This window comes from Pelobates fuscus, chromosome 13 (assembly GCF_036172605.1).
Source record: "Pelobates fuscus isolate aPelFus1 chromosome 13, aPelFus1.pri, whole genome shotgun sequence".
NCBI classification, from domain to species: Eukaryota; Metazoa; Chordata; class Amphibia; order Anura; family Pelobatidae; genus Pelobates; species Pelobates fuscus.
In genome coordinates, this window is record NC_086329.1 from 67,868,357 (window position 1) to 67,895,626 (window position 27,270).

At 42.3% G+C, this 27,270-nt stretch overlaps 1 protein-coding gene across 1 annotated transcript in view; it reads right to left on the bottom strand.

The window, feature by feature from the left end:
- Positions 1-27,270, bottom strand: part of LOC134582596 (serine protease inhibitor A6-like) — a 97,311-nt gene that overhangs the window by 50,596 nt on the left and 19,445 nt on the right. Inside the window, exon 2 of the mRNA XM_063439265.1 lies at positions 19,758-20,393. Within this exon, the coding sequence (XP_063295335.1) occupies positions 19,758-20,376 (619 nt within the window). The 5' untranslated portion in view covers positions 20,377-20,393. The remainder of the gene's footprint in view (positions 1-19,757; positions 20,394-27,270) is intronic.

Sequence of the window (27,270 nt, forward strand, 5' to 3'; positions counted from 1 at the left end):
CACTCGACGGCAAAACACCGCTGTTCTGGAGTTTAAAATGGTCGCCGCCACGTGTTCGTCTCCCGAATGGCGGCCACCCAGAGAACAAAGAACCCACTACACGAACCGCCAATTAACCATTTGCAACATTGTTGCGTACAGTAATTGGAGGCACACTTACTCCTGGGGTGGTCTGATTGTTCGGTAGTTTCACTCGCATAATAACTGGAGTGATTTTACCGAACAATCAGACGAATGCTACATACACTTCACATATACAGGTTACAATTATACGAATACATTTTCTATACGAATTTCTATGGACAGCATCAATACAATCCGCTACAATAAGGAAGCAGGAGTATCAGTATCAGAGGGGGACAGCCAGGTATCAGTGAGTTCAAGAAGTGTGAAAGAATTTGAGATGAAGAGGTTGTGTATGGCTGTTGATTTTATATTGCAGCAGATGGAGTGGGCATTGCAGAGTGCACACTGAATATTGGTAAATGGGGATAGACTGCATGGTATTGGGATGAGGTTTGTGTGGTTTCTGGTTGACTTACTGTGAGTAGAGAAGATGATAGGCCCTGGGTTGGGAAAGACATCACCAGCTGTTAGAAGGAGAGATAGAGACAGAAGGTGTGAGCATATTTTTTTATGGATGGAGTCTGGGATGAGATCGAGTTGGAGAAGGATGGAGATAATAGTGAAAAGAGTGCAGGGCATGAGATGAAAGAAGGGGCAAGTGCAGCATAGAGAGGTTAATGTGGAGGTTGTTGGGAGGTTGAGGGAAGTAGGTAAACGGAGAGGGAGAAAAGGGAAAATAAGAGGAGGACAAGATAGAGCATTACTCAGATGGGTATGCACTTCCAGAAAAAACGTGGATGTTGGTAGTAGGCCTTGGGGAGGCACAGAGAAGAGATGCAGTGATGTAGAAAGCTGCGCTAGAGTGTAAATGGCAGAGTTGAGCAAGATAAAGAGTGAGTGTTAGGGGTTAAGAGAATATAGGAATGTGCTGATTATTTGATTTGCAGCTGTTATTTCTGATTATCTTGATTTGTGGGTGAGAGTCTATCTATAAATTAAATAATGAGTGTGGGGGTGGGGTGGTGTGGGGTGGATGGGCAAATGTGCAGCATTAAATGTTGTCCAGAAGGCTACCTTGCTTATTGCAACTGGATCAGCTGAAGGTGGACTGAGTGCTGTTCTGATGTGAGGCAGGGAAGTTTAAATTCAGACTGTGGGAAAGATAGGAAAGAGCATTCCACCTTCAACTTTATTAAAGTTTGCAAGGTGAACTGGTGTTTGGACCACACACCACTCCATATGCTGTATAAACAAAATGATTTAATTCCAAAATGGCAGAGAATTGAGGAATGAGACTGCATGGGCGTGATCTACACACCAAAGCCACTTCATTAAAGGAAAACTCTAGTGCCAGGAAAAGAATCAGTTTTCCTGGCACTGCAGGTTCCCTCTCCCTCCCACCCCCCCAATCCCCAGTTGCATTCAGTCACTTACCTGAGGCAGCGACGAGGGACCTCATCGCTGCCTCCTCCTCCGCGCCGCTCCTCCTTCTGACTTTGTCGGCCGGTGGGCGAGACTGATCCCGCCCACCGGCTGAGGAGACCTAATGCGCATGCGCGGCAATGCCGCCGCGCATGCGCATTAGGTCTCCCCATAGGAAAGCATTGAAAAACGAACAAAGAATCAGCCGAACTCCTTCCACGGCTAAAACAGGCTAAATAAATACTTCCAAGTAGCAATCCCCCAAACACGAGACCAAGCTCCATCTTGAGGGTAAAACAGGAATCTGTTTAATGAGGGTATTTATGCAGGTCTCCCACCTGGTGGACACTCTCCTAGGGGACCAGATGGAAGACTGGGACACATATTGTACAGTAGCCAATCACAGTGGCCCAGGTTTAAACACTCCCCTTTACACAAGTAAATCCCTCCTCTCTATCCTGGAGATAATTGGGAAGATATCCAATTATCTACAAGGATAGAGGCAAACCGCCATCTTACATGGTATATAAAAAATACATAAAAATACATAACTATAAAAATACCGAATACATTGAATTCGTGTAACGTATCCCCAGATACCCTGGATCTGAGTGCATATTACTACCGAATAAGGCTCAGATCCAATGCACACAGTTCAATCGCCATGGAGTCAAAGTCTTTCACATGTCTTTCGGTACACGATTGACTCCGTGGGATGGCTATCTGGGTTAAGTCCATTCGTATCATCTAAACTCCCGAATGGACCGGTGTTCGTATGCCTCGACGAAAAAGGAGGGCGATCGGCAGTTTCTTTGGTGTTCGGTAGGAAAAAGTGTCCGTTTTTAGTTCCATAAGTTCTTCGTCGAACACCGCTGTTCCTTCGTGTGTTTAAAATGGCCGCCGCCTCGTGGTCGGCATACAAACGACGACCACCCTGCATACGGTTAGAATGAAGAGGTGTCTGCGGGTAACCACAACGTTCTAATTGGGGCCAAGAGGTTAACCAGCAGCACACTTCTCTTCTGGGTGGCCGTCCGTTCGGTAGTTTTGTTCGGTATTATCCTGTAATAAACGAACAGAGGCATACGGACAGGTAATTCCACGAAGGGAGATAAAACAGACGAACCAGCAATAATAGTTATACAGATGGATCTGTCACAGTAATTATTGCAGTTTATAAAAAAACTGCAATAATTACACTTGCAGGGTTAAGAGTAGTGGGAGTTGGCACCCAGACCACTCCAATGGGCAGAAGTGGTCTGGGAGCCTGGAGTGTCCCTTTAAGCTAATTTTTTTCGGTACTTAGAGTGTCCCTTGAATTTGAAGGTTAGAGAGGGCTTCATTATGTTTTGAACTCTGCCATAATATTAAGTAGGGATACCAGGTACAGAGCATTGCTCCAATTTTTAAGAAATGGCTAGCACAGGTTAAATAAATATTAGAAAGGCACATTTCTCAGTGGCTTAGTGGGAGAGTGAATCAAGAAATTAAAAATAAGAAAAAGGCATTTAAAACCTTTATATTGGACAAATCAGATGCATTCCATAAAAGATTTAAGGAAGCCAATAATGCGGGGGCGTGGCTTGACCGGGAACCAAGCTGGCTGTGCTAGCCTAGTGCTCCTCACCGATCCCCTTACCAAACGCTTACAAAAGCAATATACCCACGATTTATACCCACCTAACCTACCCCTCAAGAACCATGGACAAACGCACACCGCGAAAGCCGGCCAAAAAGCACCCAGACACAGCCGCCACGGTGCTAGACCTCCTCGCGGCCTCCCGCCCGCATCGACAAGACTCTCAAAATGGCAGTGAAGCCAGCCCGCGGCCTGGGCCTCCCCGGCAGACACTGAGTCACCCCAGCCTCGAGGCACTACTACGGAGACCGCACACATACTCACAGAGTTGGCAGCGGTGAAAAGCTTCCTGGCCCAAGAGATAGAATGCAGCTCCAGGGCGGTGATGGCAGAGATCCATGCACTGGGAGAGCGAACCTCCGAGCTAGAGCAGCGGGTAGCGACTACCACAGTGGCCCACAACACAATGGCCACCTACGTCAACTTACCTCCAGGCTGGAAAAACCGGAGGCAGCGCTAGAAGATCTGGCAAACAGTTCACGCCGCAACAATTTACGAATACGCATCCTGCCGGAACAGCACGACGAAGGCCCACTCACGGCCACAGTCCTTGCCATCCTACAGCCTCTCCTACCAGAAATACCTGACGATGGCATATTGACAGGGCACACAGAGCCCTGCGCACCCGGAGAGAAGACAACGCAAGGCCCAGAGACTTTCAAACTAAGGAAGCTGTGCTGAGGAGACGGCCCAATAAAGCATAATGATAAAGAACTCACCTTCTTTCAAGACTTGACTCCTCTCACCCTCCAACGCAGAAGAGAGTGGAAGCCCGGGCCGTCACGGACCTACTGAGGATCAACACAGTGAGATTCGCCTGGGATCATCCCTTTAAGCTGCTTGTCTTCAAAAATGGCAGACCCCACATCCTCCTCCCTTCCTCTGATCCCTGGGCATCACACCTCCAGATAACTTAGCACTGCCAACCACCACCACTCCAGCTCTACAGACCCTACCAAGATATTGGTATGCCGCCGCAGAGTAAAAACATGACCAACCGACATTCACAGCGGTCTCCACCTCCCCGACGCCCGGACACCAGATCTAACCCTGCAACAACCCACCACCTACAAAAGACTCCCACACCTCCCAGTCAGCATCCCCTAAGGGAACGGAGACCCCCCAGAGACTCACCGATCTCGGTAAGGAGAATTTCCAACGGCAAAGAGGTACACCTCCCCCCATGTTTTTCTTACATCGGGATAACCCCTACCACTCACACCACAAAATGGACATCCCCCCACTTACCCCTCTCGATACCCCACCAACAAAACTGAACGGACAACTTCCCCACACATTGCCCATCCTGTGAGCTGCAGCGGAGACAACCCCACACAGCAGACCTGGACACCAATAGACACCCGCGCCTGGTAACCGACGAGCAAGCTCACTGAAAGTGCACCACACAGAAAGGCTAACCTGTTACCCATCAGAACTGTAATGTATTCACCAGCAGGTCTTACAATGACAAGGATATGGGGTAGACACATACAGCATACACCCCGAGAGCAGACACCACTCAACACACAAGGGAATGTAGATACACCAGGGATGTTAATTACACACACGTAAGAACACCCCCAATTAATTTCCCCCATCACATTATTTGACTATTACCAAGTCAAGAGAAAACTACATAAAGCGAAAGGATACACGGAGCACTAAAGACAGGGCAGTGGTGAGTGACCAAATAGAGCCACCTATACATGGACGCCAGTAACCACGGGTGAATGGGTGAGAATCATAGGGAGCCTTTGGCTTCTGAGGCCCTGGTGAGACCGGGGAGGAGCGCCCTGTATACAGAGACAACACAGGACCAGGGAACTATAATTGAAATGACTTGTAATGTATGTACTGTTGTGATTTTTGCAACCACTCTGCACCCCCACCCAACCCACCTACCTAACCCAACCAACAGACAACCCCCTCCACCCACCAACAAAAAGGGAACAGGAAAAAAGTCGAAAGATAAAACCACAAAACAAAACAAAAAAAACACAAAACAATCACAAAAAACAACAAAAAGACAACAGAAAGGAATACTATCACACATGCAAGAGATAGGAAAATCGCCCTGCCCTCATCCACCCACCTCGAATGACCCCCATGGAAGGAACTACCATTGCCCAGTCAAAACACCTCGAAAGGGCACGCTCACCTTACAAAACTAAACAACCATGGCCTTGAAAGTGACCTCGCTCAACGTCAAGGGCCTCAACGCTCCACGCAAGCGACGCTTACTTTTTAGAGAACTAAAAAGACAAAACCCAGACATTGCATTCATCCAAGAGACACACCTGCCCCGACCTGCCCAGGTTTCCCTCCAAGACAACACATACCGCCTAGCCGCCGAGGAGAGAACCTTCCGTAAACACAACGGAGTAGCAATCCTAGTACACAGGAGATGTGAATTGGAAAACAAAAATAGCTGCTTGTGCCAGGAGCACACATATTCTAAACTCCCTACTGGGATTGTCTCTAAAACAAGTCGTTGAGGAGCCAACTCGTAAAGAGGCCATACTAGATTTAGTGTTAACAAATGGAGATTTGGTATCAGATATTGCTGTAGGTGATAGTTTACGATCCAGTAATCAGTCAGTGTGGTTTAATATAGGAACAGTGACTGAGTCACACCATAAAAAAACAAAAGTTAGACTTTAGAAAAACAGACTTTTGTAAAATTAGAATATGTGTAAAGGAGTCATTATCAGACTGGAGCAATTTAAATGGAGTCCAAGAGAAATGGGAATATTTAAAAGTTGCACTACTGAAGGCAACAGAAAATCGCATTAGGTTTGTCAGTAAAAGCAAAAAATTCAGGAAACCACTGTGGTACTCCGCAGATGTGGCCAAAATAGTAAAAAACTAAAAGTTAGCATTTAGTAATTATATAAAAAAAAAACAGAGTGAGGAAGACAGAAGGATCTATAAGATTAGGCAGAAAGAGGCTAAGCAAGTTACAAGAGCTTCCAAATCACACACAGAAGAGAAAATAGCACAGTGAGTAAAAAAGGGGGACAAAACTTTTTTTTAGATACATAAATGAGAAAAGAAAAGTAAAACAAGGATTAGTTGGATTAAAAACAAAAGGAAGGTATGTAGAAGAGGATAAAGGTCTAGCTGACTGCTTCAATGAATATTTTGGTTCGGTATTTACAGATGAAAATGAAGGAAAGGGACCTCAGTTAAGAAAAAGGATAAATGAGTAATTTATTACACGTGAGTTTACAGAGGAAGAGGTTCTATTTCAACTGTCAAAAGTAAAGACAAATAAGTCAATGGGACCTGATGGAATACACCCAAAGCTATTAAAAGAGCTTAGTGGTGTACTAGCAAAACCATTAACAGATTTATTTAACCAATCATTGTTAACAGGAGTAGTCCCAGAAGATTGGAAGTTAGCGAATGTTGTGCCCATTCACAAGAAAGGTAAAAGGGAGGAGTCGGGCAACTATAGGCCAGTAAGCCTTACTTCAGTAGTGGGGAAAGTGATGGAAACCATGTTAAAGGATAGGGTTGTTGAACATCTAAAAACACATGGATTTCAAGATCAGAGAAAATGTGGGTTTACTTCAGGGAGATCATGCCAAACTAATCTTAGTGATTTTATTGATTGGGTAACTAAAATTATAGATCAGGGGGGTGCAGTAGACATTGCTTACCTAGATTTCAGTAAGGCTTTTGACACTGTTGCACATAGAAGGCTTATCAATAAACTGCAATCTTTAAGTTTGGATTCCATTATTGTTAATTGGGTAAGGCAGTGGCTGAGTGACAGGCAACAGAGGGTTGTAGTCAATGGAGTATATTCAAAGCATGGGCTTGTCACCAGTGGGGTATCTCAGGGATCTGTACTTAGACCCATTCTCTTTAATATTTTTATTAGTGATATTGCAGAAGGTCTTGATGGTTAGGTATGTCTTTTTGTAACAGGGTTGATGTTCCAGGAGGGATAAGCCAAATGGCAAATGATTTGGGTAAACTAGAAAGATCAGAGTTGTGGCAACTGACATTTAATGTGGATAAGTGCAAGATCTTGGACGTAAAAACCCAAGGGCTGAGTACAGAATATTTGATAGAGTCCTAACCTCAACATTTGAGGAAAGGGATTTAGGGGTGATTATTTCTGATGACTTAAAGGTAGGCAGACAATGTAATAGAGCAGCAGGAAATGCTAGCAGAATGCTTGGTTATATAGGTAGAGGTATTAGCAGTAGAAAGAGGGAAGTGCTCATGCCATTGTACAGAACACTGGTGAGACCTCCTTTGAAGTATTGTACGCAGTACTGGAGACCGTATCTTCAGAAGGATATTTATACCTTAGAGAGAGTTCAGAGAAGGGCTACTAAACTGGTTCATGGATTGCAGGATAAAAAAAAACTTACCAGGAAAGGTTAAAGGATCTTAACATGTATAGCTTGGAGGAAAGACAAGATGGGGGGGGGGGGGGGGGGGTATGCTAGAAACATTCAAATAAAGGGAATCAACACAGTAAAGGAGGAGACTATATTTCAAAGAAGAAAAACTACCACAACAAGAGGACATAGTCTTAAATTAGAGGGACAAAGGTTTAAAAATAATATCAGGAAGTAATACTTTACTGAGAGGGTAGTGGATGCATGGAATAGCCTTCCAGCTGAAGTGGTAGAGGTTAACACAGTAAAGGAGTTTAAGCATGTGTGGGATAGGCATAAGGCTATCCTAACTATAAGATAAGGCCAGGGACTAATGAAAGTATTTAGAAAATTGGGCAGACTAGATGGGCCGAATGGTTCTTATCTGCCGTCACATTCTATATTCTATGTTTCTATGAGATGCCCAAAACCCCTAACCCAAGTGACCTCTGACCCAGAAGGTAGATACATCCTAGCAACAGGCCACATCCACTCACAACCCATACACCTAATCAATTTATACGCCCCCAATACTCCTACACCACAATTCTGGAACCATATGTCCGACATGATCCTCTCACTGCCCACCGGGATTTTACTACTAGGAGGCGACCTTAACGCAACCCCATCCTCAGCAGCCGACAGAAGCATGCACCCCGGGCTGGTCAGGTCCCATGGCATGGGCGCACAGGACAAACAACTCCACCACTTTATCCATAATACGGGACTCAGACACATGGAGAGCACAACACCCCAATCATAAAGACTGCACCTATTAATCACACCCCACACGACACCTATACGAGACCTCTTCCTAACCAACCATGCAGGCTTTCCGAAAACGCGAAAAAACGAAATAGGCACCATGGCATGGTCCGACCATGCGGACATTGCAATCTACCTTAGCGGTCTCCACATCCCCACCCCATGGACATGGAGACTCAACACATCCCTCCTCAAAGACCCACAGGTCATAGACAACATCCAAAAGCAAATAACCACATACTTCTAGGAAAACCTAACACCGGATGTCCCTATGACAACAAATCCGCGGCTCCTTTATCAAAATAGCGACACACAAAAAGAAACTAAAAACCCCAAAATTCACCCAACTACTCGAAGCCCTCCAAGCGGCCGAGCAGCATCATAAAACAGACCCGAATCCCCAAGCACTACAACAGCTCCACGACACGCGCATCTCCATTAGACAACTACTCATAGACGACACGGCCCGAGCCCTTACATGGACCAAAAGGACATTCTACAACAAGTCCAATAAAATGGACACCTTACTAGCCCGCACGCTACGGCCCAGAACCCAACACCCCCATATCACGACAATAAAGGCCCCAGATGGTGCATTGAAAACTTCACCGACCGATATAGCCCAAATCTTCACAACCTTTTACAAAACACTATACAACCACTCCCCCCAAGATAACACATCTAATTCTGACACATACCGGATTATCACTGAATTCCTAACCCTGCTTACTCTGACCAACCCCGTTCCATCCATGCATGCACTACTCCCTCTCCTACAGTCCTACAGCGCTATCTCAGGATACAAAGTTAACATGGAGAAATCTAGTGCACTCCCGACAAACCTCTCACAGGAAGAAATCGCCCAAATCACCTTAGACCATCACATACACATCTCTCACATACCTCGGCATCAAACTACCAGCGGACCCCACTACACTCCACAGACTAAATTACACACCAATGATTGACAAACTTGTCTCGGACATGGAAACCTGGGCAGACAAACCCATATCCTGGATCGGAAGAATACACTTGGTCAAAATGAATATCCTACCCTGAATACTATTTCTGTTCCAGGCCCTACCTACAATGGGCAATTGACCGATTTATATGGCAGAACAAGAGACACAGAGTATCTAGCAATATACTCTGCCGCTCCAAATCGAGAGGAGACCTGGGACTACCCCACTTGCACTTTTACTACTTAGCGGCCCAAATGTCGCAAATAGCCCTATGGCAGACCTCTCCAGAAACTAGAAGGTGGGTTGACCTGGAATCATTGCTCATGAAATCAGACCTCCCGCAATTCTACACTTGGACCCCGAGAGAACACAGAGCATTCCCGAGATCAACATGCCCATCCATCACCAACTCCATCCAATTATGGGACAGGTTTGCCCTTAAATACGAATTAACATCCACGTCCTCCCCCCTATATACTGCAACAGGGCCTTCATGCCAGGCATGAGACACAGGGACTTCAGGGGCCTCGAGCGAGCCGGCCCCCAGAGAATCCACCAATTATATATAGGCAAAATCATAATCTCCTTCCCAGAACTGCAATCTAGCGCAATCTAGTGCAACCTTAACCCCATTTGATTCCTTTAGATACCTCCAACTTAGAAACTACACCACCCTAACGACGGTGAAAATTGCCACAAAAACCAAACTGACCTTCTTTGAACAAATCTGCTATGCTGAACAATACCAACGAGTAGAGTTGAGCGGAAACTTGGATGTTCGGAAGGAGAAAAAATGAGAAATAAGGGCTGCACCAGAGAGACTTTATGTAAAACAATAATAACAGATAGTTCAAATAAAAAGAGTCTTATCTAAAATGCTCTTATTGGAGTCACAGAGTCTGTTGGTGCTTTGTTAGGAACAATGTCCTCGCTGTCCTCCTCCGTGTAGATCCACTCATATGCAAGAAATAGAACAAATAGAGAACCAAATAGTGCAATAAGTCCAATAATAGAATAAATAAAATATAAAAGGCTGGTATAAAACTCACATTTGCATGAGCTATAGCTAGCTCTAGTGTAAAAGGCGTACAGTGGTACAATCCCCGCTTATGGGATAAGCTTCCTCCATCAGTGGTCTGTTCAACACTCAAAATAAAAGAGACAACCAATAGTGCTCACTGGATAAAATAATGGAAATAAAATATATAAAATTATACTCACAAGAAAGGAGCAGACCAACTGCTCCTTGAAGATAGCGCTGGTGGTATGATCCTCACCTAGGATTACTTGGAGTCCAGAGTGATAAAAATGCCAGGTAAAAAAAAACAATCTAAAGTGTATCAAAAGATAAATGGCACAAGTAAAAAGTGACCAAATAATCTTTAATATATCAAAATACACAATAAAATATCCACAAACGCGTTTCACCAATACGGCTTTATCAATATGGAAGTAAAAAGTGACCAAATAATCTTTAATATATCAAAATACACAATAAAATATCCACAAACGCGTTTCGCCAATACAGCTTTATCAATATTGTCAGGATATTTATATCGGCAGACATTTTGTGCTATGATAGAAATTAAAAGTGTATGTTGCCAGAGTCACTCAGAACAGAGCAGACTCCATTTTGGATTTCAGGCTAACAAAGAGACACAACATTTCTATCCATTTTGTAACACTAACCACTTAGCCGGAGCTAAGGAATGTATTATATAAACAAACCACGTGATACAATGAGTCTAACAGAGAAGGGAGATGGAATACTCTTCTTAATGTTAGCTTTACACAAGAAAGCCAGACACCAGTGACCAGATAAGACTCAGTAATTAATTTTACTTTCTAAATTTCACAAGGCCCCATTGTAAAGCAAAAGTTGAAATTAAGTTTAAACTGTCAGTTTTAGAAATTACGACAGAAATTGCCGACACAAAGACTGAGGCAAATACTTTGAACTGACAAGTAAACTTAAAGTATGGCAGCCATATAGATAAGCCAAATTACGTCAAAATCGTCATCAGGAAAAGTGAACTGTTTCCTGGATAGGAAAGTTTAGTGAGGCGATACTGCCCTCTATGGACCCAATACCTAAATTGCTATATGCAGGGTGACCCCACCTTCAATTTCCTATTGGCTTATCAAGTAATGACGAACAGAAAGTCTGGCCCTTTAAAAATCAGGATCACAGGCTAAGTGAGGAAGGAAGCAAGGAGTCAGAGATAAGCAAGTGAGTCAGAGAAGACTCAGTTGGAATTTGGGCTTCCAGATTCGGACATGCAGAGAAATCTGTGACAGACATTCACTCTGAGGCTAACACTCAAGCAACACTCACATACTTCCATGCAATCACTCATACAACCAATCCTGGGACTACCTATTCATCTGATGAGAACATCTACTTAACTGGTAATTATGCTGGTTTTATTTAATTAATCTAAATTAATTAAAAATCTAATAGAATGATATATGACTGGATAAATCACGGTCAGATTTCAATATTTAGAAATTTTAGTTAACTAAAGAATATATATTTATAAACATTCCATTCTGCAGGTGGAATTAATGATATTATATATATTAGTGTGATATTATCACATATTAGCATACCGTTGGTTTTTATCCAGGTGTATTGATTTGCTCTAAAATAAGATAAGATATATTTTTAGGCAAATTAAAACTCTGCTTATAGAATATGGTAGATTACTCTTATTGGATGGTTTAAATGTTATCTTAATTAAAATGACATGAGAATAGGTATTTTATGCCTAGGAAGATCTAACCAGCATTGAAAGGGTTATTAGTTAACTGCTAGCCAAAGTTTTATGGCCTTTCGCTGTGCTGTGTGAAAGACTTTCTTTCTCTGTGAAGCCCCTCATAAATCTTGTCTTGACAATTGCTGTGTTAACCATTGGAATGTGTATTGCCATAGTATTGCATATTCATGTTATACTAAATATTCATTGATTATTATCACGCATGTTACATATGATTATTAAATTGTCACAATAAATTGTATCTATTTTTATAACAAATTGTGATTTTATTTATATGGAATACATTTCACTTACATGATAACGATCTTTGGGATCTAGAGAATTGAAATAGTGGGCAATTCTCAACTGTTTACTATTATTATTATCCCATAAATATCCCCACAATATGGAATAAAGCCGTATTGGCGAAACGCGTTTGTGGATATTTTATTGCGTATTTTGATATATTAAAAGATTATTTGGTCACTTTTTACTTGTGCCATTTATCTTTTGATACACTTTAGATTGTTTTTTTTACCTGGCATTTTTATCACTCTGGACTCCAAGTAATCCTAGGTGGGGATCATACCACCAGCGCTATCTTCAAGGAACAGTTGGTCTGCTCCTTCCTTATGAGTACCATTTTATATATTTTATTTCCATTATTTTAGCCAGTGAGCACTATTGGTTGTCTCTTTTTATTTTGAGTGTTGAACATACCACTGACGGAGGAAGCTTACCCAATATCCCATAAGCGGGGATTGTACCGCTGTACACCTTTTACACTAGAGCTAGCTATAGCTCATGCAAATGTGAGTTTTATACCAGCCTTTTATATTTTATTTATTCTATTATTGGACTTATTGCACTATTTGGTTCTCTATTTGTTTTATCTCTTGCATATGAGTGGATCTACACGGAGGAGGATAGCGAGGACATTGTGCCTGACAAAGCACTTATAGAAACTGTGACTCCAATAAGAGCATTTTAGATAAGACTCTTTTTACTTGGACTGTTATTATTGTTTTACATAAAGTCTCTCTGGCGCACACCTTATTTCTCATTTTTCCTTCTTCTGTTTATTTTAAGGGTGTTTGAGGGATTCCCTTATAGGGTTGCTGCCCATTTGTTATTTAGCGCTTACTCTTTTTTCTTGTTTTACCTGGATGTTCGGGTTCGCCGGGTTCAGCCGAACATCGTCAAAAAGTTGGAGTTCAGTCTCGAACTTGACCCGAACTTGACCCCGAACCCCATTGAAGTCAATGGGGACCCAAACTTTTGGGCACTAAAATGGCTCTAAAAAGTCCTGGAAAGGGCTAGAGGGCTGCAAAAGTAAGTAAAATGGGGGTAAGAGTGGGACAAGTGTCCTGCAAACAAATGTGGATAGGGAAATCACTTAAAATAACATAAAATACATAGACCTTTCTTGGTTTTTGAGGTGCTTACTCCACTGCAGCTCGTGCTTTGCATGAAGATGCCTGGTCATGCAGGTTGTGCTCAGGTTTAGCACTTTTATGCCTCGCTCCAGGCTCTGATTGCACAGCGTGCAAACCACTCGTGTCTTGTCGTCAGCACATTGTCTGAAGAACTGCCATGCCAGGGAACTCCTTGGAGCTGGCTTTGGTGTGCTCAGTCCCTGAGTGTGGTGGGCAGTAGCAGGCGTACTGTCTAGGGGACGGCCGCTCCGCTTTTGCACCCTGCTCCCTCTTATGCTGTGCTGATGCCTCTGTGCGACCACCACCTCTTCCTCCAAACTGCACACATCACTCACATGACCTTGATTCCATGTGGGGTCTAGGACCTCATCATCCTCCACATCATCTTCCACCCACTCCTCAACCCTGCCCTCCTTGCCGGTCTTGCCCCAAACTTACTTTTTAGCACCAAAAAAATTAGAATTTTTCAAAGTGTGATGTAACCACAGTATTTGACAGTTCAATTTGACTCTCAGATATGAAGTGCACGCCCCAAATTTACTTTTTAGCACCAAAGAAATGTGAAAGCCACAGCAGTTGGCACCTGTGTTTCGTCATCATCAGAGACGTGCTGCGGTGGTCCTCGCTTGTCCACATCCTGAAACATAAGTGGTTGTGCATCAGTGCACCCAATCTCTCCCACTTCTGGGGCAGGGCTAGGTGGATGACCCACGGAAACCCTGCCAGTAGAGTCATCAAAACGCATAAGAGACTGCTGAATGACTTGTGGCTCAGACTGCTTGGCTGATTTGCAAAGGGGTGCGGTGAAAGACAAATGGCCATGGGCTGCAGGTGCCAACTCTGAGCTTTCAGCAGGGGACTGGGTGGGAGACAATGTGAAGGAACTGGAGGCACTGTCAGCCACCCAATCTACTATCGCCAGTACTTGTTCTGGCCTCACCATTCGTAGAGCGGCATTCGGGCCTACCAATAACGCTGAAGGTTCTGTCGCCTACTCGCACCTGAGGAAGGTGTTTCACTTGTGCGTGTAGCTGGCACAGATCGACCACGTCCTCTGAAGTGAAGTGAAGTGCACGCTCCAAATTTACTTTTTAGCACCAAAAAAATGTAACTCACAATCTCTCAGTCACTCAATATCTCATTCACCCACACTCACTCACCCACCCACACTCACTCACTATCACTCACCCACCCACACACTTATTCACCATCATTTACTCACCCACACTCACCTACTCACTCGCCAACCCACACCCACACTCACTCTCTAAGTTTACTTACGGTTTGGATCCTCCTGCTCGTTCTTCAGCCTTTCAGCTCGAGCCGACGCTGTGTGCAGGAGATGTTCTTCCACGATGCATGAAGACGTCAAGCGTGATAAATGTGAATTAGGCATTCATGAACTCGGGAGACCCTCTGGTGGCAGTCTGATTGACTGCAACTGGAGGTGTTCCTAGCTTCTAATATAAACACTTTATTTTCTCAGAAAATACAGTGTTTACATGAAAAAGGCTGCAGGGAGCTATAGTTCTCACTTGAACAACCTCATTAAGCTGAAGGTGTTCAGGTGACTATAGTGTCCCTTTAAGGAGCTAAGTGTGGAAATGGAAGGGAATCTCTAGTTTTAATCTTTCAAGATTCTTTTCTTTCAGGAATTGTACCAGAGGATTGGAGGAAGGTAGATGGTTCAAATCCTTGCCTGAAAATTATAGACCTGTGTGCCTAACTTCTTTGGCTTGGAAAATATTTGAAAGGTTATTAATGGATAATATTCGGGAAATCATTGAGAAGAGCGTGGTTGTGGCAGACCTCTCTGCCTTTGGATTACTACTGCTTCATCTGTTTGTTCAGTATTTGCCAGTTGTTCATATGGTTCTGCTTTCATTCACCTACATACGAATGAACTACCGAATAGCAGGCCACCCAGCAAGGAAGTGTGCTGCTTGTTAACCTTTCTGCCCTCATTAACATTGTGGTTAACTGCAGACACTTCCAACTCCCGAACAGTCGGCTGGGTGGTCGTCGTTCGTATGTATGAACACATGGCGGCGGCCATCTTGGACAGACGAACGCCCAGAGGTGTTAGTCGACAAACTAATGGAACTAATTTCAGACTCCCACAAACACCGCTGAAATCACCGACCCTTCATCGTTCTGTCCAAGGTTCATACGAACGCCATGCCGTTCGGTAAAGTGACAATGCACGAACAGAGCTGCCCCAGATAGCCATCCCATGGAGCTCATTCATTTCGTCGAACGCACCCTGTACAAGACTTTAGCTCCATGGGGATTGAACTACATGTATGGGATCTGAGCGCTATTCGGTTATATTGAGCGCTCAGATCTAAGCTATCTGGGGATACGTTGAATGTGTGGTTTCTGTTTGGTATATTTGGAAATATATATTTTATGTGTTTTTGCTGTTACTGTAAAATGGAGGATATTCTCTATCCCTGGAGGTAATTGAGTTACTTCTAGCATTTAACCCAATTATCTCCAGGATAGAGAGGAGGAGTTGTACTGTGGGAGTGTTTGTATGCTGTAACTGCTTGTGATTGGTTAATGTAAAACTTGTCTCAGTTTTCCACAAGGTCCCTATATGAGTGTTGCTTGCTGGAAAACTTGCATAAAAGGCTGACATGCAGCCCCCATTAAACAGATCCTCCTTGACCCTCAATAGAGAGCCTTGTCTCGTACTTGGGGGGGGGATTATTCGTATGTTTCCTGTTCGGCGGTTAGGAGTGTTCGGTAGCTGACTTTGTATTCGGAAAAAGGAACAGCTTTGGCGGCGTTAACCCCTTCTATACCCAGGGTGCCGTAACAGTGGTTATCAGCAAAACTTAACATGGTTTTATGAAATATAGGCCATGTCAAACTAACTTAATTGCATTCTACGAAGAAGTAAAAAAAACACAGGAAAAAACACACGTGAGGAAAGCTGAACTTTATGGACACATGTCTCTTTTCAGGCTATGTAAGTAACTACATTAGAGTCTTGGAGGAGCTTACTACTGCTCTATTGGATCTTTCTGCCAAGTCTCTGGAGATCTGACACTCCTGCCTAGACTATGTAACAAGACTGAGGGTTTTGTTGGGTGATTTCCTGGGGCTAACATAATGGCCAGGATAGACAGCATAGTGGGTCATTGGCGCGTTTACCCCTGTTCTTCCTTTCTTCTACTTCTTTCCCCATCCAAATTTTTTTTCTGTCCTACCTTATTATAAGATTGAGTAACAGTTGTTATGTTTTGATATGATATTTGACAGTGGAGCTATGACTAATCCTGTTCACATTATCTGAAAATGTCTTATTTTCTTTTTCATTTCTTAATTTTTGTGGTTAAGTGTAGACTTGTATTTGTCCATTGTTCCTTTTTGTTGTAAATCTTGGAGGTGAAAAATTGAAGAAAAAATAAAGATTGTAAAAACTAAATTAAGTAGATATACTACTGGCCTCTTAACAAAAATCATTAAATCATCAGTGTACTACCACTTTTATGTGAACTTTCCCGAGTCCCACCCGTTACATAGTTTTGTACAGTTCATAGAGACTATATTTTCAATACCTCTTGTTTTCCTAGACATTCAGATAAAAAATTCATACACTTTGATTCCACAAGTAAGATTATAGTTTGCAAACTAAAATTGTAAGAGATCGAACTAGGGTGTCATGCCTTAACCACGGTATTCCCTTACTTCCTGGTTCCACGGAGCCTAGCCACACCTCTTTATGACACGGTCTGCCTATTTAATCTGACCGCACCAGCTGATCGACGCTGGATTATTGAACTACGTTCCGTACCTATGAACCGGTACAACTTCGTTGTGAAAGCCTCTGCTACCAGACCGGACTGAAAGACTCTGCAAAGTTCCCTTCACCTCTCCTCATCCACGACTAAAGCTAAAACACTCTTCATCCGCCTCTGAGGAGATCTCGGGAACCAGTGTTCTATGTGCCGGAAGCTAAGTAAAACCTATGTGATAAGCGTTGCATCTCAAAGCTGTTATTTCCTGTCTCCAAAGTCCTTCGGTAAAAACAAACCCGTTACAGCTAACTTCAACTCATACTTCATATCAGTTATCTGCATCTGTCTTGCTTCAGTTAAAGTTATGGAACAGCTATTGTAACTACTTATCACCTAAACCATTAACTCTACTAAGAGACTCTTTATTGATTCAGTGTCTGCAATTTACTATCGTTTACTTCTTAAAGCTACAGTGCCTGTAATTGTGGACTTCAGTTATCGTTTACTCCTTAAAGCTACAGTGCCTGTAATTGTGGACTTCAGTTATCGTTTACTCCTTAAAGCTACAGTATCTGTAATTGTGGACTTCAGTTATCGTTTACTCCTTAAAGCTACAGTGCCTGTAATTGTGGACTTCAGTTATCGTTTACTCCTTAAAGCTACAGTATCTGTAATTGTGGACTTCAGTTATCGTTTACTCCTTAAAGCTACATTGCTTATAATTGTGGACTTCAGTTATCGTTTATTCCTTAAGGCTACAGTGTCTGTAATTGTGGACTTCAGTTATCGTTTTCTAATTAAAGCTACAGTACCTGTGAATTGGACTAACGTCCCATTATCTTTTACCTTTTAGAATAAAAACTTCAAACTATACGAAATCTACAGTTGTGTTCCTTCATAACAAATGTTTAGACGTGACATAGGGTATATTATGTGGGTCTACTATTCATCTGAAGCCCCTAAGCTCTGTAGTCTCATAAAATAAATTTGTCATCTTGTGTTCTGCCTATATGACTGGCAGATTTTATACTGATCTTGGGTCACCTGGTTGTTTGATTTTGAGAAACATCCTAGGCATATGTATGCTGCATAACAACATTTAATTGATAGACTTATTGGCTTAAATAAATAGAATGATGTGTCTAGATATATAGTGCAACTTGGACATAGTTTACACTCTGTATTACATATATTTTATAAATGACTATACCCATTTACTAATGTCCTAATTGAAGTATATTTACTGCTAATACGCAGTCTATAGTGAGAATTGATACTGATCTGTCATCAGTGGGAGGCTTTGAATGCTAGGGCTGAGATAAAGGAGTTTTTTTAAGTCTCACCTAGCCTATGGTATTTTCCACATTAGGGGATTAAAAGACCCTGATCAGAATGGTGTTCAATACGAATGATGTTGAAGATTTTGGTGGTGTTATCCTTCACTTCCCATCCACAAAATTTAGAAGTGAACGAACTAACAGGCCATATTAATGAGCATTATTATTAGAATACTTGGTTTTAATGCAAATAAATCTTAGCAAGATAAACAACAATAGAGAGTATAGACTGGTCAAGGGTTATAGAAAGAAAGAATATTTAAAATATCATGCACAAGGAGTACAGAGAACAAGCTAGTTTGGTAAATATCAAAGTCACAGTAGACAGTCTCAAAGTACACACTGTAGAAAAACAACAACAACACAAAAGAGCCATATTACATTCAAACAGCTACTTATATTGATAGGCACAGAGGGACTAAGGTAACTGACCATGTGTTATGGGTGGTTGATAAAATAGTGGAAGGATATGTATTGTGAAAATGAAAAATAGAAGGTTACTAACAGAGTGTGTTACATTGTCTTGGATGGGCTTACTGCAACACTCAGTTTAACCCCTTAAGGACCAAACTTCTGGAATAAAAGGGAATCATGACATGTCACACATGTCATGTGTCCTTAAGGGGTTAACCGCAAAGTGGTGTAAATGTTGTCTGTCCGCTCAGCCCCTATTCTTCTAACCAAGTCCTCAGCTCCAATGCTCAGACTGGATGCCAATGATAGACTGAAAGTATCACCTGCAGCTCTCAGCTTATCACTGATCAAAAGAAAGCCAAGATTGGGAAAGGATATAGCTAATTTAAAAAAAAAAAACAGAGTTGGAATATGCCAGTTTAACCCCTTAAGGAACAAACTTCTGGAATAAAAGGGAATCATGACATGTCACACAGGTCATGTGTCCTTAAGGGGTTAAAGAGTACAGAGAACATGACATTTAATGAATTAGCAGAGTTGATTTCAAAGTACATGATACCAAGGTACATGGTACATGATCAATGTGGTAACAATGCATTTGACTTTTGTAGTGTATATTTTGTAGTTTAGCTGTCATCTAGATCAACCAAAACACCATAGTTATCTCTTCGCCTACAGTACATATACTAAAAGGTATATCCTCTTAGCCTGGGGATAAGGGAGGTCTTCCAGTTCTCTTTCATATTTTGTTACCTTAAGTGTCCCTGCTTCTCTGTGATGCATAAATAATTAATTACTTTCAATAGAGGCATATTCTTACCTTTAAAAAGAATATAATTCAACAGAACCATAACAGTTGTTGGATCAAGGTCCTTCACCAAATCCTTTATTTTGCCATCGGTTTTCTCTCTCACATAATCATTTATCTGTTTTTCTGCTATGTTTGGCTTAGTAAACATTGCATATTTTAGATCCGCTTGATAATATTGTCGTAAAGTTTCTCGAAAACTCTCCAACAGAATCATTCTTTCTTGAACAAATATTGCATTCCCAATGTCAACATGTGGAGCTTTGTTTTTTGCATTTAATACCTGGAGAATATGTAGAAACCCTTCATTTATCTTTTGGTCGTTCTCTGTTCCATTAAAGCTCAAGGTTTCAATAATCTGCTGATGAGTTGTGGATTTTGTACCTTGGGCTAACATTGCAAATGCTGTGGAAATACTTAATGGGGACAGAATGAGGTTATTTCCAGTTAGAGATCTTGGTTCCTTTGCAGTTATTTTTTGGTATAGATTTATAGCAAATTCAGCATTTGCCCTTTTGATTGTACCATATTTTTCATTCACATCATCTTTGGTTTTCTTGTCAATAGAATAATCATGGCCTGATGCAATTATGAGAGGGATCCATAAGGAGAGGAAAAGAAAAACCTTCATGTTATTCTTATGATTACCTGGAAAAGAATTTACATCTGGGTTGTTAATACTTTTTGGATTTTAAGTCAGTAGACAACCTACTAAAGCACATTTTTCTTTTGCAAGCAAGATAATTAGCCACTTAGGAACATAACTGGAGAAAAGTACTCCAAAAATGTTTTATCATTTGTTGTCTTTATTATTTGTAATATATCTCCTTCATAATGTGACCTATTTTGTTCTATGTTTTTTACTCATTTTTGACACATATTAACTATAAACATTCAAGTTAGACTATGTTTTTAAAGTAACATTCCAAGAACGATAACCACTACATATATGTAGGAGTTATGGTGCCCTTAGTGCCTCAGCACAGTAATGTGTCACTTAGAACAGTTTGACAACTTACATGGGGCCCACAGGGAAGTCTTCCAGTAGAATCCAATTAGCTCTGCTGAGCAAAGCAGGACCATGCCAGGCTGCACTTATTAGCTGAGAATTATTGGATGAGTACTCACCCAATAAGAATAGTAATTTATCATACTTGTGTAGTTCAGTGGAGACATCTGCCTTGTCCTGTAGTAAAACATATGTGGTACATGGGCCCAGGGGAACCAGTTATGTTGTCAAACCATTCCAAACTGGTTTGACAGATTACTAAGGGAAGGCAGTAGGGAACTCCTGGCATCATCAACAATACAACAGGGTGTAGTGATTATGGTGCTTGGACATTTCATTAAAGGTCATGAACCTGCTTTTATATACAATAGGGAGTATTTCTGACACAATGTTCCAATTCCTAGTAAAAGTAACAAGCATGAATCCACAAAGTGTCCAATAGTTTCAGCAGGCTCCAGCTATAGTAACAGCTGGAGTCTCTCTTGATTTAAGCTGATATAGTATAGTACAGTGATGGCGAACCTATGGCACGCGGCCACAGGTCCGCCATCACTGCAGAATAGGCGCCTGCCTGCCCAAAACGGCAGGCGCCTATTCTGCTTCCGGGTCGGGAGGCAGGGGGAGGGATCTGTGTAGCAGCTCCCCTGTCCTCCCGCGCGATGTTGTGTGGAGCGTTGCCGAGCGTTACCATGGCAACGCTCCACACAGCATCGCGCGGGAGGACAGGGGGAGCTGCTACACAGATCCCTCCCCCTGCAGTACTTACCACCACCGGACCACCAGGGATGGCTGTGTCCCCCCCCCACACTTCATTGAAGGTAAGAAGGAGGGGGGTGGGATACTAACACACCACCCCTACCCCCCCCAGAAGTACCCTTACCCCCCCCAGCAGCACCCCACCCCCCCAGCACCACCCCTACCCACCACAGCACCACCCCTACCCCCCACAGCACCATCCCTACCCCCCACAGCACCCTACCCCCCCCCAGCAGCACCGTACCCCCCCAGCACCACCCCTACCCACCACAGCACCCTACCCCCCACAGCACCACCCCTACCTCCCACAGCACCACCCCTACCCACCACAGCACCACCCCTACCCACCACAACACCCTACCCCCCACAGCACCACCCCTACCCCCCCACAGCACCACCCCTCCCCCCCACAGCACCACCCCTCCCCCCCAGCAGCACCCCCAGCCCCCAGCAGCACCCCCACCCCCCCAGCAGCACCCCAACCCCCCCAGAAGTACCCCTACCCCCCCAGAAGTACCCCTACCCCCCCACACACAGTACCCCTACCCCCCACACACAGTACCCCTACCCCCCACACACAGTACCCCTACCCCCCCACGCACAGTACCCCTACCCCCCCACACACAGTACCCCTTCCCACACACAGCACCCCTACCCCCCACACACAGCTACCCTACCCCCCACACACAGCACCCTACCCCCCACACACAGCACCCCTACCCCCCACACACAGCACCCCTACCCCCACACACAGTACCCCTTACCCCCCACAGCACAGCACCCCTCTCACACACATACAGCACCCCTACTCCACACACAGCACCCCTCTCACACACACACACAGCACCCCCCCAAACACACACAGCACCCCCCAAACACACGCACCCCCCCACACACACACGCAATTGCCGTGTTGGCACTTTAAGGAAAAAAAAGTTAGCATGTATTGCGGTTTGGGCACTCGGGCTTAAAAAGGTTCGCCATCACTGGTATAGTACCTACAATGCAGTATCAATCATATAACATAGGTACATATATCTTCTTGAAGGATAAAATTATTAGACTTCTGTACCGGGTCCAATATAGAATTTAGATGCAACCAAAAGTATGGAGGATACAGCTGTAAACCTGCAAAGAAAAACACATATGATAGTGTAACACTGTATAGAAAATATATTAAAATGTGCTGTTGGGTTACACTCACAGAATGACGGATGGTACAGTCGCCTTAGGGTGCGTCGCCTGATGGAAATGGTGGGGGGGGCTGATCTAAAACTCCTCTCTTCCCAACAATAGCTCTGTAGCATAAATTGCCGGACTCAAGGTTGGAGAGTATATCTTTATTTGTAAAAAAGTTATAAAAAAAAATAAAAAATTAAAATAAATTGGTGCTATACCAGGTCCTATGCGTTTCGTCCAAAAGGACTTCCTCAGGGACCATAAGATAGTCTGAGCAACCAAATGAGATGCAGGGTAAGGATCCTATCCTGACAACTAAGTTTTAGCTTCATTTATTTCTGTTCCTTTAAATCCAGTACCTGTTTCTCGCCTCTAGTGGCCTCTCTAGCCACCTCACTCTCACACCTGCATAGCATGAATTAAGTATGCTATAAAAGGCCACACCCATTAAACCAAGTGGCCTTTACATTGAAGTTAATGTTCTTACTGAAAGACTTGAGATCCTGGCTCCTGTTAAGCAACCTGTGATTTACCTTCATTGCTTCCAAACCTGATCTACTACCAACCCTGCTCCATACCCACCTCGATTGCTTACAACTCTGCTTTATCTTGCCTACCTGATTTTATACAAACCTGCATAACCCCTATCTGAACATTGCCGCTTACTCTTATTTACAAAGTGTTATTTTCTTACCCTGAAACCTTATTGTTTGTTATACCTGTCTTACTCTTCTACTTATACTTTGTATCTCTAGCTTTCTTATTATTTGCAAACCTGTTTTTTTTTCTATATAGAGCATATTGCCATAACGTTTATTTCACTCCCTTTCTTGATGTATCAAAATCTACCAATAAAGCCTCTTTAGTTAACTCTGACCAAAGCTTCCTATCTGACCTGAACTGTATCATGACATGCAGTCAGCAACACAAAATCCCAATGCTTTTTTTTACATTGTGATTTTGTATTGCTGATTGTACAGATCCCTGAGGTACCCCACTGATTACAAGACCTTACTTTGAATATACTCTATTTACTACAACCCTCTATTGCCTGTCACTCAGCCACTGCCTAACCCATTCAACAATATTGGAATCCAAACTCAAAGTTTGCAGTTTATTGATAAGCCTTCTATGTGAGAGTGTCAAAAGCCTTACTGAAATCTAGGTAAGATTAGTTTGGTATTATCTCCCTGAAGTAAACCCATGTTGTCTTATCTTGAAATTCATGCGATTTTAGATGTTCAATAATTCAATCCTTTAACATGGTTTTCATTACTTTCCCCACTATTGAAGAAAGGCTTACTGGCCTATAGTTGCCTGACTCCTCCATACTACCTTTCTTGTGAATTTGCACACCATTCGCTAATTTCCATTCTTTTGGAACTCATTAGCAATAATCAGTTAAATAAATCTGTTAACGGTTTTGCTAGTACACCACTAATTTATTTTATTAAGCTGTGGTGTATCCCATCAGGCCACATCAACTTATTTGTCTTTACTTTAGACAACTGAAATAGAATCACTTTCTCTGTAAACTCACATCTAACAAATGGCTCAGTCTTTTTTTTACTAATTGAGGTCCCTTTCCTTTATTTTCATCTGTAAATACTGAACAAAAATATTCCTTAAGGCAGTCAGCTATACATTTATCCTCTTCTACATACCTTCCTTTTTTGTTTTTAGTCTAGCTAATCCTTGTTTTACTTTCCTTTTCTCATTTAAGTATCGTAATGTTTTATCCACCTTTTTTTTACTGGCTGGGCTAGAGTATAAATGGTTTTAGTGGGTTCACTAGGTAATACTAATCTATGTTCTTTTTTAGTTTTTTAGGTCTGTCGATTTTGGTGCCGAGTAGTGAGAGGTCATTTAATCAAATGACTAATGCAAGGAACTCAAAGCGAATTCAAAGTGAATTTTGAATTTCAAATAGCCAAACTGGAAAAAAATTCCAAGACAGCTATGCTTCGATTTCGACTTTGTAGGCCTTAAATGTAAAAATCACTTTGAATTCCTGATATTTTTCACTTTAGTTCTTAGAGGTAAGAATTTATTTGGAGAGTGGGTGCTGTAAATAAATCATCTTAATCAAGATCTCTTCTGTGACACCAAAAGGGAAATGATGCTTAAATGTTAAATAATTCATATTAAATTAATACATTGCTGGGTTTGTGAGACCATATTATGCAATATGAAAGGACTGTCTCTTTCCCCAGTAAAATGTGGGGTCTATTAGAGCCCATAATTAACCAGGGAGTCGCAGCATATAAACGCCTCTCTTTTTTTTCCAGCAGGTAGGAGCACTGCAAAAAAAAAAAAAAAATTATGTGACGAACTACTTTGCCACTGTTTTTTGGAGAGGCCTGCTTGCCAGCCTCTTGCCCTATGACTATGTTCCCTGGGGTATATTGCCCTTTAAAAACTATTTGTGCCTATAGTATTTTGGAGCACTGTTTCTGCCCCTTTAAATGGTACTGGTACAGTTCTGCACTTTTGAAGTGGCACTTCGGATGCAGCAGAAGTGCCGAAGTAGTGTTTGGTCATCGAGTTCATGGAACTCAAATCGAATACGCGACGGCACGAACAATGCTGAACTTTTACCTTCTCCAGAACTTCTACGCCTTGACGGGAGTCAAGGAGTGTTCGACAAAACGAACGCCACATTAAAATTGCCTATTTGAACTACAGTGAATAGACCGACCGCACAGCCTAAATCTGTGGATCTAATTTGGGCAGGAAAGCCATGCTTGTGGTCGGTCAAATGTGACTTCCATCTATCTCCCGAACCACTGAACTGATTCGCATGATTTTTTAATATGTTGTTCCCATAATTATGCCGTTCAGAAAATATACGTTTTATGGTAATTGGATGTTTAATGTTAATGTTATGAAAAATGTGTAAAAAGTGTATTTTTTGCTTGGAGATAATTGAGTTGATAACTCAATTATCTCCCAAGCAGTGGGGAGGAATTTACGGTAATGAATGTGTGTTTAACTGTGTGACTGTAAACTATTGGTTGTTGAGCTTGTGTTTTCGGTGTCCAACAAGGTCCACATGGGTGGTAACCTTGAGGGAAAACTTGTATAAAAGAAACAATAAAGCCTCAGTTCATTCTGTTCTGATCTGCTTAACCCTCAATACGTAGCCTCGTCTCGTTATTGTAGGGAACTGCTATATTCACACTAGGGATTGCTATACTTTGTATACTCCCCTGAGCTCTAATCACTAAGCTCTTTTAAGAGCTGTTCCTGATACGCTCTCCTGGAGGAGAGGTCTTTCCCATACAGTCCTGGAGGACAGAGGTTGATCCAGGGTGGAAGGAAGACAGCGAGACTCCAGTTACGCTACGGCGGTTGTGGAGTCTGCGGTGGTTGTGGTGTGCGGTGCTTATGGTCCTTGGCATCACCTAGAAAGCGTCTGTCAACGGAGGTGCCCAGTCGGGGTGCCAGGTGATCCGTTACAAATGCATATCACAAAGACACAAAAAATTAAATAAAATTACATAGCAAAAAAAAACAAAAAACTAATAGACTCTACCTGGTTATATGCTTGGGTGGAGAAGAAAGAGTCCGCTTACTGGGCCTCCATTGGTAATCTAGATTGACCACATGTTAACATCTAATTATTTTTCCTCAGAAGAGAGCAGCACACTGTCTTGCTCTGCACTGTGTTTTGACAGGGTTAATTCACTAGCATTATATGGTGATATGCTTCAGTCATATAGACCCCAATCATGTATTTTTTACAGGTTTGTAAACTGCAAAGTAAATATCTCAGATAGTATAACAGACTTCTATATGCAAGTCTTTTTTTTCCCAAATAGGTTGATTTTTTAGCCATTTAGTAAATAATATTTTCTCTCTTTTTATTTAATATTATTTTACTATGCTCTTCATTTAAATGTGAGCTACACTAATGTATCTTCTTTGCACAATCTGTACATTGTTGATGGAATTTATCAATATCTAGATTTTGTAATTGATGATTTATATGGGCCTGAGTTTGAGCTGGCTTTCAGCTCAACCGAACCTCGCCAGATGGATGAAATCGAGGCCAAACGCGCAAATATAGCCTTTGAGATAACTGATCTGAATTGAAAAAAAGAAATCAAATCAGATCAGAGCAAACCAACCAGAGCATTCCTGGTCAAACTGCAAAGTGTGGGAAATCCCATGCTTTGCAAGAGCTATAATAGTGTGAGATAGCTCATAGAAGTGCTTTTTCCCACTAGCAGAGCTCATTCTGCAGCAAGTACTTCATGGGTGAATATGGATAAATTTTTTTTGTTTAAGTGCAATTTTTTTCCCCCTGCTTTTGTTTTGTTTTTTGCGATCTGACCTTTTTAAAAATGTATTTAGTCAGTTATTATGGATTTTTATTTGACATTTTTGTAGCTAAAAAGCAGAAGACTTCTGATCACACTGTCAGCCATGTTTAACTACATGAAGTATTGAAAGTGAAGTGATCTATAAAGTAAGACAGCCAGGCAGACGGAAGCCAGAACAGACCAATCATAAACTTATTGAAGCCCTGGATAGAACGAGAAGTCCTCATCACGACCAAAGAGAAACCTACTCAAGCCC